The sequence below is a fragment of the Hypomesus nipponensis genome, chromosome 13 (assembly GCF_054491055.1).
Source record: "Hypomesus nipponensis isolate SF chromosome 13, ASM5449105v1, whole genome shotgun sequence".
Classification (NCBI taxonomy): domain Eukaryota; kingdom Metazoa; phylum Chordata; class Actinopteri; order Osmeriformes; family Osmeridae; genus Hypomesus; species Hypomesus nipponensis.
The window spans coordinates 18,040,855-18,052,257 of NC_140373.1; the positions used below are offsets into that span (position 1 = coordinate 18,040,855).

At 41.5% G+C, this 11,403-nt stretch overlaps 1 protein-coding gene across 4 annotated transcripts; it reads left to right on the forward strand.

The window, feature by feature from the left end:
- The first annotated feature begins 453 nt into the window (after positions 1-453).
- Positions 454-11,013, forward strand: qki2 (QKI, KH domain containing, RNA binding 2). 4 transcript variants are annotated; one of them, XM_084670298.1, is made up of 9 exons: positions 455-693; positions 775-1,184; positions 2,431-2,579; positions 3,387-3,503; positions 3,812-3,955; positions 5,875-5,962; positions 6,591-6,878; positions 7,351-7,425; positions 9,557-11,013. In XM_084670298.1, exons 2-9 carry the CDS (start codon positions 1,043-1,045, stop codon positions 9,577-9,579), a joined length of 1,026 nt encoding a protein of 341 aa, XP_084526424.1. In that variant the 5' UTR covers positions 455-693; positions 775-1,042; the 3' UTR covers positions 9,580-11,013. The 4 variants fall into 4 exon arrangements, 3 of the variants coding, with proteins under 3 accessions (XP_084526424.1, XP_084526425.1, XP_084526426.1); XM_084670299.1 differs by having other exon boundaries at positions 455-681; XR_014729532.1 differs by having other exon boundaries at positions 454-1,184; positions 7,026-7,425.
- The last annotated feature ends 390 nt before the right edge of the window (positions 11,014-11,403 follow it).

Below are 11,403 nucleotides of genomic sequence, written 5' to 3' on the forward strand. Positions count from 1 at the left end.
CTGAAAATTGGTGTGTATCTCCAGTTGTTGTTTGACTTGTTTTCCATCAGTGTCATTACTGTCATAGTCTTGCTGAAGGATAACCACTGTCCAGTAAGTCAGCTTTCTGATGGCATTTGCACCGCTGACTGCACAGAAACACTTATCAAGCAAATTAAAGAGTGATTGTCTAAACCTTGGCACACAATTTCCAGATTATTGCCATAAACTCAAACGATGACAGGGGTGTAGCATAGCCCACTTTTATATGTGAGTCCATCACACATACACTTCCAGATATCTCGCAAGAGTGATGGACAGCAACAAGTGTTGGTCGAACAGGTGTGCATACCTATGCATTACAGGCCTACTTGTCTTTTGTGTTTGTGTGTGCGTTTAAGTTTGTGTTTGCGTATGTTTGTGTCTCGAGCACACGCCTTCGGCCCCAATGTAACCGACGCGCGGCGCGTTCCAGTTCCGACTCGTGCAAACTATCATATGATAGGTCTGAGCCTGCGGCGGAACACACACTCACACTTGGAAGGACAATTTAAGCAAGAGATATCTGTCACCTTTACTGTTATGTACGTGAACCAACACAGAAATACCAAAAACCGGAGATTCTAATAACTCTTGAGCGGATCAGAGTTTTTTGCTTTGAGGTTTTTTTCATCTCAGATTTGTCCGGAGAAAAACACAAAGGTGCATTTGCAAGTGAGTGTAGAGACGCATATAGTAAGAGTCGGAATAACCAACCGTTTGATAGCATTTATTGTTTGTTTGTTTGTTCTCTAGCTCTGTCCTTGAACAGTTTCCGCATGACTGCGGGACAGTCGGTCCAGAGTGGCGGCTGATCAATTCATCTCGTTAGCGGAGGCAGAGTTGTCGCGGTTGGCATCATTGTTGGAGTGGGGAGCACGGACTGTCAATAGAAACCGGGAGACTTTCATTTGATTTACTTAGACTTTATTATAACTTTTTATATATAAATACCACTTTTAAAGAAATTGGTTTACATTCAAAGCCGAAGAAGTTGACTTTTCTTTAGTGAACACTGTTTGCCATGGTGGGTGAGATGGAGTTAAGGGACCGACCCAAGGCCAGCCCGGACTACCTCATGCAGCTCATGAACGACAGGAAAGTGATGAGCTCGCTGCCCAACTTCACTGGTATCTTCACACACCTGGAGCGCCTACTGGATGAAGGTACTGAACAGTTGCACAGGAAACTAGAGGTTCAACAGTTTAAGGTTGAGAACATATTTTATTGTTTTGTAGCCTCTTATGTACCATTAGCTTGAAGGTTAAAGTGGGCCTAGTTGGAGGACAGAATAACTGTTGTGGGGCAGAGGGCTGAACACACAGTGGGCGCTGGAACAAACAAGACAGTTGTTTTTCCCGGTGACCTAATGCACAAGCTGGTGTGGACGTAACAGGCCGTCCCCGGACTGGCACGAGGACAGTAAGACTGAACATGTCGGAGCTGGAACATGTTGCGCTGTGCTGCTTTACAGTTCATTGTTTGATTCAATGTTTTTACTTTCCACAGCTCACAGGTGTCTTTAAAAGTGAGTGAGTGTGTTTGTTTTGCATATGTAATATGACCATGGTCCAGTGTATCTATGTGTGGCAGCCAGGTTGAAGTGTTTACATGGGACCTGTCATAAATTCATACCCCCTACCCCACCCCCCTTGGCCTCTGCCATTCACTCTAAAACATGTTTCTAACTGTCTGTGTGTGCGTGTGTGTCAGTAATTGTCACCTCTGGGTCTGAGGTCAGCTTGTTATTAGGAGATCATAGTTGTGGTTGTAGCTGTGGGTGTAATTATAGTCCAACTGTAGTTATTATGGTTGGAATTATCACTTGAGAGCAGAGACGTGTCTGCAATCTTACTGAGGTCAGAATATATTTTTGCTTCAGGCCAGTCACTGTGTATATGTGTGTGTGTGTGTTAGCATTCTGTTACAAAATGAATCATTGGACAAATTGGACACCAGAGTCAGCCATAAAACAAACACAAATAAGGCTTAGTGTCCATGGTGTAATGACATTAATGCTAATGGTGTTAGCATTCTGTAACTGTTTCTTTGTGTGGTCCACAGTGGTCTCTAAACCATACATCCCATGTTGTTCCTGGACTGTAGTTTGGTCATACTTGTCCCAGACTGTCGCTAGTTTTTTGTTTTGAGTAGCCTTTTTTCTGACACCCCAATGTGTCGAATATATCCTGCTTGTTCACAATACATGCACCTGTGTGTGTGTGTGTGTATGTGTGTGTGAGAGAGAGAGTCTCATGTAGGATGTAACTTTAACATGTGTCAGTCAAAAGTTATATATCTGTTATTTGGCTGTCTAGTTCGTTCCTAGCCCTCTGTAAATCTACACATATTTACCTTATTAATAGGGGTAGCACATTAATCAAGGTGTTATGCTTTCACCCCCTCCCTCAGAGATCGGAAGAGTGCGCAAGGACATGTACAATGACACCATGAATGGGGGTGTCAGTGAGGGGCGGGGCTCTGAAGAGCTGCCTGATGCTATTGGTCCAGTTGCTCAGCTGCAAGAGAAACTCTACGTGCCTGTCAAGGAGTACCCTGATGTGAGTGGATAAACCTGTCCCCTACATACGCTGGTTAGGATGCTCTGGGCACCCATGTTTCCCTGTGCTGGTAACAGGGTCACACAGAATACGTGGGTACTAGTAAGACCTCAAAGGACAGACCGTTGATAACAACAAATGTTGTTTTTGAAAAGAAGGCCCAAGTTAGACTGTTCAGGTGGTTGAGTAAGTCTTTTCATTAACATATATTAGCTATGTTTCACATGTGATACACACACACACAGTGGAACAGATTAGGTCAGGGTATTATATATAGTATCTAGTCATGGTCGCTGTATGTTAAGGGTTGCCTTCAGGAATGTAAAGAATGTGTTGCAACCTTCACAGATAGAAGAGGTTAAGAAAACAGCAACAGTTTGTCTGGAGTGACAAGTTGGGGGGTACTGGGTAGACAAATGTTGAGCAAGATTGAAAGAAAGACTAAAATAGATAGAAGTATGCAGTGATATGAAAGAGAATGAAAAGGAAAGAGAGACACAAGAAAGATAGAGAGACAGATCGATATAGAAAAACAGAGAAACAGCAAGGTACAGACAGGCTGTAGGACAGAGGAAAAGACAGAGGCAGCTGTCTAGTTAATCACTCAGCTTCAGTGACAGATAAGGTTAAGAGAGTGTAGCTGTCCTGCCATACCACCAGCCAACACATAATGAGCTATTCCTGTCCCCCTGCCCCTCCCCTGTACCCAAATACAAACACACGCACACACAAAAATACGTGCACACACACTCAATTTTACTGAACGTTCTTTTCCTGTTGACTGTTTCATTTTGTACTGTTGTCTAGTTTAACTTTGTGGGGAGAATCCTGGGTCCAAGGGGACTGACAGCCAAACAGCTGGAGGCAGAGACAGGCTGCAAGATTATGGTGCGAGGAAAAGGCTCCATGAGGGACAAGAAGAAGGTACACACACACACCACACACAAACACACACACGCACACACACGCACCACACAGAATGAGAATGTTCTGGTCCTGGATCTGTATTCAATCCTCTGTGGAGGTAACCAGACAAACGCCAGGTGGAGCAAGTCCAGCATTCCTTCCCCCTCTCTCCGGAACATTCCCAACCCACACTTTAAGCCCTGAGGGGAAATAGAGGATGGGAGGAAAAGGGCCAGGGAAAGAGAGGGGGACAGTGGAACAAATATTAAAATATTCTCACAGAAATGCACACTTACCCTAACTGTGTGTGTGTGTGTGTGCTGCAGGAGGAATTGAACAGAGGGAAGCCCAACTGGGAGCATCTAAGTGAAGACCTTCATGTGTTAATTACTGTTGAGGACACCCACAACCGAGCCCAGATTAAACTGCAGCGAGCCACAGTGGAGGTCAACAAACTGCTCATCCCTGCTGTGAGTCACAAACTACTGGATGTGTGAGAGAGATAGAGAAGAGAGAGAGACAGAAAAAGAAAGTGTTTCTGTGTTTGTGTGTGTATATGTGTGTGTGGGGGGGCTGTGTGTGTGTGTGTGTGTGTGTGTGGAGAGGGGGGGGCTGTGTGTGTGTGTGGTAGGGGGTAATCAGTAGTGACACGTATAAAAGAGTCACCATGGTAACCTATGGTGGTGTGAAAAGCTATGGGGATGAATTGAGAGTCTGTTCACTCTTTCTCCTCATTCAAGATTTCACTCTTGTGCATTTACATCTATACTACACAGGCTACAGTATTTCACTCTTGCACATTTATATCTATCCTACACTGGCTACAGTATATCACATTATCTTGTCCTCCTACTTGAACACACTTGGAAAAACACGCTTAAACACAGTTTTTGTCTGTGCACTCTTAACTCTTAACCTAACAAATTGTACCAAAAACTGTTGAATACGTTTTCACTGATTATGTTTACTCCTTTTTTATTCTCTAGTTGCCATATTTCATTTATATTTAAATGTCCTTTCATCTGTTTCTAAAGCCTGTGTGTAAGTTAATGATAGCTATTGGGTTAACTTAGATGAACCAATATGTTTTTCAAACCCACATTTCTGTTATATATAAATCTTTATTTCAGACGCCAAGTTCCATATAAAATAACAGACTTAGAGCTATAAAAAAGAGAAAAACAAAAAGATACAACATACATAATACAGTGCATTAAAAAGTATAAAGACTTTTGTGCCAATGTCGTCTTAAGTTCGAAGTAAATCGATAGCAGCTCTTTAAAGGGTTGACCTCCACTATACAGTTCTCAGACTTGTCCAGTCGACACATGAAACCATACATCAGTCGTCTCAAGAGTGCCTTACAGGTTGGTACGTGCTTAGACACAAACAACTGACTAGCACTATGCCACCTAGGCACATTAAGTAGCAATTTAAAAGCATCATTGTAAGCTATTTTCAGTCTCTGTATACTCATTTTCCTGTAAATAGACCATAAATGAGCGTTGTACAATGGTGTTATGTAGGTTCTAAACAGGGAAAATTTAATTTAATCTGAGCACATAGAAAACTTTCTTAACATATTGACCTGAGAATATGTTTTACAACGCTGTCAATATCGTTGTCATCTGTCCAATCATCAGAAATGACATGGCCCTGATTTTTTATTTCCTCACAAACACCAAGGGGACTGTCAGATAAATAAAAGGTAGGCAAGGTTAATTTCCTGTCCTGATTACTTCTGACTATCATTATGTGGCTTTTCTTTGCATTTTATTTTATATCATGATCTATGCCATACTGAGAGCACTCCCTCAGCATCTTTTGCAACCCAGCACTATATGGGCTGAGTAAGACCAAATAATCTGCGTACATCAGGTGATTGACAATAGATTCACCTACAAGCCTGTATTTGTCTTATTCAGCTGACTTGATAAGTCGTCCATATACACATTAAACAAAAAGGGAAATAAAATTCCTCCTTGTCGAACTCCGTTACCAACATGGAAAGGAGCTGATACAGCATTGTCCCATTTAACATGAAAAGTTTGATTGGCATACCAGAACACCAAAATCCTCACAAGAGGTCTAGGGACACCTCTCGCTAGCAGCTTCATAAACAGTTTTTCATGACAAATTCGATCGAAAGCTTTGGAAGCATCAATAAAGCATAAAATTACAGATGAATTAAGACTTGTGTACCTAAAGACAATCTCCTTCAGAGCATAGATACAGAGATCAGTACCATGTTTTCTTTTAAAACCTGTTATGTACTGTAACCCAAGCTTAAAGAAACGGCAACTTGATTGATACTGTTTTGTGTGTGTGTTTGAGTCCGTGTGTGGTAGACTGGCTTAAATGACATTATATAGGATTTGTGTGTGTGTAGGCTGAGGGAGAGGACAGTCTGAAAAAAATGCAGTTGATGGAGCTGGCCATTCTCAATGGAACCTACAGAGATGCTAACATCAAGACTGGTAAGTATGACATCATCACCAAACGGCTCTTGTGTTTGTGCTGGAGGTTCACTTTAGAGATTAGGGTAAGGGGATGTGTGGAGGAGGTCAGCTGAGGTTAGATGATGTGTGGAGGGAGCAACTAAGGTTAGGGGATGTGTGGAGGAGGTCAGCTGAGGTTAGGGGATGTGTGGAGGAGGTCAGCTGAGGTTAGGGGATGTGTGGAGGAGGGCAGCTGAGGTTAGGGGATGTGTGGAGGAGGGCAGTTGAGGTTACGTTATGTGTGGAGGAGGGCAGCTGAGGTTAGGGGATGTGTGGATGGGGGCAGCTGAGGTTAGGGGATGTGTGGAGTAGGGCAGCTGAGGTTACGGTATGTGTGGAGGAGGGCAGCTGAGGTTAGGGGATGTGTGGAGTAGGGCAGCTGAGGTTACGGTATGTGTGGAGGAGGGCAGCTGAGGTTAGGGGATGTGTGGAGGAGGTCAGCTGAGGTTACGGTATGTGTGGAGGAGGGCAGCTGAGTTTAGCAGATGTGTGGGTGGGGAGTCGGCAGCTGAGGTTAGGTTCACAGTGAGTCTACTGTATTTCAGAATACTTTCCTTCTTGTAATGGATGTTTGTGTGCTTTCTTTTTCTGTCCTGTGTTTTCCCAGCTACTATGGGCTTCTCTCTAGCCTCCCATCAGGCCCCTCGCATCATCACTGGCCCATCCCCCATGCTGCCTTCCACTCTGAGAAACCCCACCCCCCTCAGCACGCCCACCATCATGCCACATCTGATTCGACAGATCCAGAGCTCAGCTTTAATGCAGGGAGCCAATCCCCACGCAGCACTGATGCAGCAAGCTCAAGAATCAGGAATTATATATGCACCCTATGAGTATCCCTACACACTCACCCCGTCAATACTGGAATACCCCATTGACTCTACTGGAGTACTAGGTAAACACACGTGCAAACAAACACTCTCAAAATAACAAAAACATGGAACATCTTGAAAGGCATTACATATATGATATGTATGAGAATGAACTAATTATTAACAATTGTGAAGGCTTTGGTCTCAGCCCTGTTTCTCCCCCACTGCAGGTATGGCTTACCCAACCAAGGGCTAAGATGCTACACACCTCCTGCACAAGATGGCTCTCAGATACAACCCCTTAAATAAACCATCACAAAGTCATTTTAGGGTTCACATTTCAAATGATCTCATTCTGGAAACAATAAGTTGGAATATAAAATGCATGTGCATTATTCCGTCTCATAAATGTGCATCTACTTTTAAGGTTACTGTAAATTTTCTTAGAAAGGTAGCTTGAAAATACCAGATTTTGACACGAGAGGTTTACTGTGTGTATGTCACAATTTTTACTAACTTTTTGTGTTTTGGTCATTGTTATTACACAATGAGCAGGTGCGATGACTGCTAAGGTACGACGCCACGACATCAGACTCCATCCTTACCAAAGGGTAGTGACCCCAGACAGAGGTCAGTTAGTTCACCAGTGTATGTGTGTGTGTGTGTGTGTTTGGACCTATTTATCTGTAGTATGATCCAAGGTTGGTTTCTATGTAGCAGTTGAGTTTGTGTCGTGCTAAGAAGAGCTGGTGAAATGTGTTGAGGTTGTGACAAACTTGAAAATTAGGTTACAGTGGCACAAAGGAAAGGAGTAATGAGACAGTTCTTAGCATGATTAGTGGGCACATGGGGTTGACCCCCAGTATGATAATGGATTGGTCCATTTACTGCAAATGTAAACACAAGTTTACATTTATAATGAAGTCAGTCCATTACAACCCAACCTAAGAGATCAAATAGTTTTATAAACTTAAATTATTGATTCATTTTCATGAACTAGATGTAGAAAAAATTACATATACTTTCATTTGTTGTTGTTTTATATATCAATGTTTTTTATTCTGGATTCTGGGCAAACCTTAGCCCCCACTCAGACTCCCTGTGAGAATGGTTATATGCAGCTTTGGTCATGGTAAGGTACTGTAGTGTGATCCTATAGGGTCCAGTAGTACTTCAAAGATGGTGTCTGACACCTTATTAACATATATTAGCGCAGGTGTAAATTATTTTTTTCTGGACCTTCTCTGATGAGCCATAGGGTTTACAGTCAGAAGGTCTTTATTCCATTTTCAGCAACATTGTCTTAACTGTTAAAGGGAGTATTGTGTATTGGCAAATGTGTAAGAATTACAAAATTAAAAGTAGTGTTTAAGTTTGTGGAAATGTATGTTTTTAGCCACAAATAATAAGTAGCAAAAATGAGCTATACATTGCCACTACATTGCATGTCTTGACTGTGCATTCTAAAAATATATAATAGACCCCCATGGTTATGAAATATTGGAAGGCCTCACAACTGGGTCATCGATTAGGAGGTTTATAGCATTAGAGAACCATATTGTTATTAGTGAAACAAAGCAACAAGCTGTGTTGATAGGTGTTGTGTGTTCTGGTCCTGAGTCTGAGGCCCTTTGGTTCTGCTGGTAAACCTCCTCAGATGGAGGCTCTGTAGAGAACAACAAACAGAATAAAGTCTGAGACAAGTCATTCTCCGAAGAAGAAACTAAAGCCTGCAGTGGAAATTTATAAGTGTCAATTACTTATTAATTCCTTCTAAAATCATATTTCTTAACATGTCATCGCTGTCTTGTGATTAGATGTATCCTTGCTTTCGCACTCCGTTTGAATGCAGTTCTCATATCAAAGTCTGAAAACCATAATTAAACTATAATCTCATCATCGTCTCTGATGGCCCTCTCTGCCCAGACTGATGCTTTACACTAAAATGTCACCGTGTTCCAGTGCCTCCTTACATGTATCTTTGAGTCATATAGCAGATGCTATTATTCAAAGCAATTTACAAGAAGCATGTTTATCAATAGTAAGGGAAGCGACATTCTCAACATCAGTAAAGCTTCTATAAGAACAAGTGACTAGCGGTCACACCTCTATGTCAGATACATGAAGATATCAGATGTCAGATACATGAAGAGCTGGATGGGGTTGAGAGAGAGGTTGGCCCAGTGGATTTGAGTAGATCAGAGGAAGGTGGGGCTTTGATGTTTAATTATTTAGATTATTCTCTCTTATAGTCATACGTGTACCCAAAGTTGAAGATAAAAGTGATTGATGGTTGGAAACAGTTGGGGTCAGTTCCACTGTGGAGAAGCTAATGGAGGATCCCTGGTGGATCCAGGAGCCACAGTTAGGCTGTCAGTGTTTCCAGGGTTTCAGGCTGTGCTAGGCGCATCATCACTAGCACTTGTAGCGGGCATCTGTAGCAAAAGCACTAGTTCTTTGAACCTAATATGCAAATATAAAACCTTTAGTAGCACTGCTGTGAACAATACGCCTGGTATCTGTTGTGTGCTGCAATTGAGATACCTGTACTGGCAGTGATATTGATGTGATTGTTCAGACCATGGTTATGAGCTCATATGCCGCTAATGAAGACATGTTTGATCCTGATGTCTGCCTCACTGCAATAGATCTGTTGTCATCCTTCCGCCACTAGTTGACACTAATATCTTTTCTATCTTTTTTCTTTGTCTTCTTTGTTTCTCCTCGTACCCTCCTCTCTGTCTGTCATCTAACTCTCCAGCTGCCACAGCAACTAATCCATGACCTCTGACCTTCTGACCTTTCCGCCCACTGATGACCCATCCACCTCACTTTGGCTCTCGGCTGCACCCGTGCCCCAGCCCAATCCACCAGAGACCAGCACTGCGTGAACAACCTCTGTCTCTGCCTAACCAGCCAACCAGGGGACATGATAGGAAACCCCTTCAGAGGACTCACTCATGGCCACACCTCCTAACCAGGTGTCCCCGCCCACCCCAAGGCCAAAGTACTTCTACTTAGTTAGTGTCCTCTAACTCTTGCCATGGTATGAGTCCAAGTGATGCATTTATAAAGATAATAATGAATCAAACACTGAGAGGAAACTCTACATGCTCAGGAACAACACCCCAGTCCTCTCACAGTGCAGTAAATGAGGAGACATGTTCTTTTGTCATCATGTTGCCTTTGTATCACCATAGCGTTTTATAAATCTGATGAACAAATAATAATTAATGATACAATACGAGAAAGATGTTACAAATCAGGACAACATTCCTGGCATTGTATTCCTAATGAAATACAAAGTGTCTCAATCAAGTTTTTAAGATAAATCAGGCCTAGCTTGTCTAAAGAGTATTCCCATAATCCTGTGTGTCATATATAAATATTATTTATAAAAACATCTTGGAGCACAATTGTACTGAACCTGTATTTGGGTATTAAGGCCCTAGCTATGCATTGCTATTGGTAGGTTCCTTTTTGGCTACCGTGTCTGTGGTAGTCTTCTACCAATACGACAGGGCCATCATATCAGTGTTAACATTTGTGTTTGTTAATTTGTTTGAGTTTTTTGGAAGAGTGGAAGGTAGATTTGTGTTTACTTGTGAGTGTGCATTGGCTTTCAGGTGAACTGTGTCTGTTGCATTTTGCCTCGGATCAACTTGTACTCCACTCAGTGCCTTCAAGAGAATACAATAATATATTCATTTTTAACATCTGTAACAAGGTTATAATATATTTTTCTATTATATTTTGTAAGTGAAAAATAACATTAAATGACAATGTCAGATAAGAAAAGTATGCCTTATCATGGATTATAATTTCAAATTTTCAGCTATAATAATGAAACTTTAAGCAGCTTTATCACATACTGGTGTGCCAAATGTTTGTAAAGTCCTGATGTAGTGAACATTTTTTTCAGAATTTTTTGTTGGTCTGTGTTGCTTACCTTCTGTGCCTTTTATATATAGATGTGACTGTTAATGGTGTAGTATCACTATTACTCTCCAGTACCAAGTATTACTAACTGACCAACCCAGTGATCTTTAACAGCTTTACTGATATCTGTCTCTGCTTGGATTTCCTTTAGAAAAACACCAGCTGTCTGGAAATAAAATGTGTTCAACATTGAATGTTTAACTTTTTAAACATTATTGGGAAAAAGAATAACTCATTGTACTGGAAACAGCAAACTATTAAACTATTAAAACTAACAAACTTGGTTACTTTCACTCTGTCACATAATTCTGCCAGTGAGCTTTTTTCCTACTAATAGTAGACTGTGGATACTGCAACAACTCTGGAAATACTAGTAAACTAAATGACTACAGACCAAAAACGATGCCAAAGGAAATATATCAAGAAATTTGTTTTTGGAAGGTCATGAAGAAGTTGAATGCAACAATCTTCCCTCTTCCCTTTCTCTCTTTCATACTTTCTGTTCAATCAATTAATCCTTTATTGACATACATGTGTATATTTAACAGTTACACTCACCCTATGAGGACTCACTCACACGCTCAGACAGTCCTCACAAAGTGGAAGTAAAAAGCATGATCTGGAAACCTACTTTCTGCTGTCTAGTAACTTGAATGAGATATTTTCAGA

Excerpts from the sequence above, each read along its gene's own strand:
- qki2 (XM_084670298.1), top strand. The coding sequence starts at position 1,043 with ATGGTGGGTGAGATGGAGTTAAGGGACCGACCCAAGGCCAGCCCGGAC. Across the intron at positions 1,185-2,430 it reads GGAGCGCCTACTGGATGAAG|AGATCGGAAGAGTGCGCAAG; the intron begins GTACTGAACAGT and ends CCCCTCCCTCAG. Across the intron at positions 3,956-5,874 it reads ACAAACTGCTCATCCCTGCT|GCTGAGGGAGAGGACAGTCT; the intron begins GTGAGTCACAAA and ends GTGTGTGTGTAG.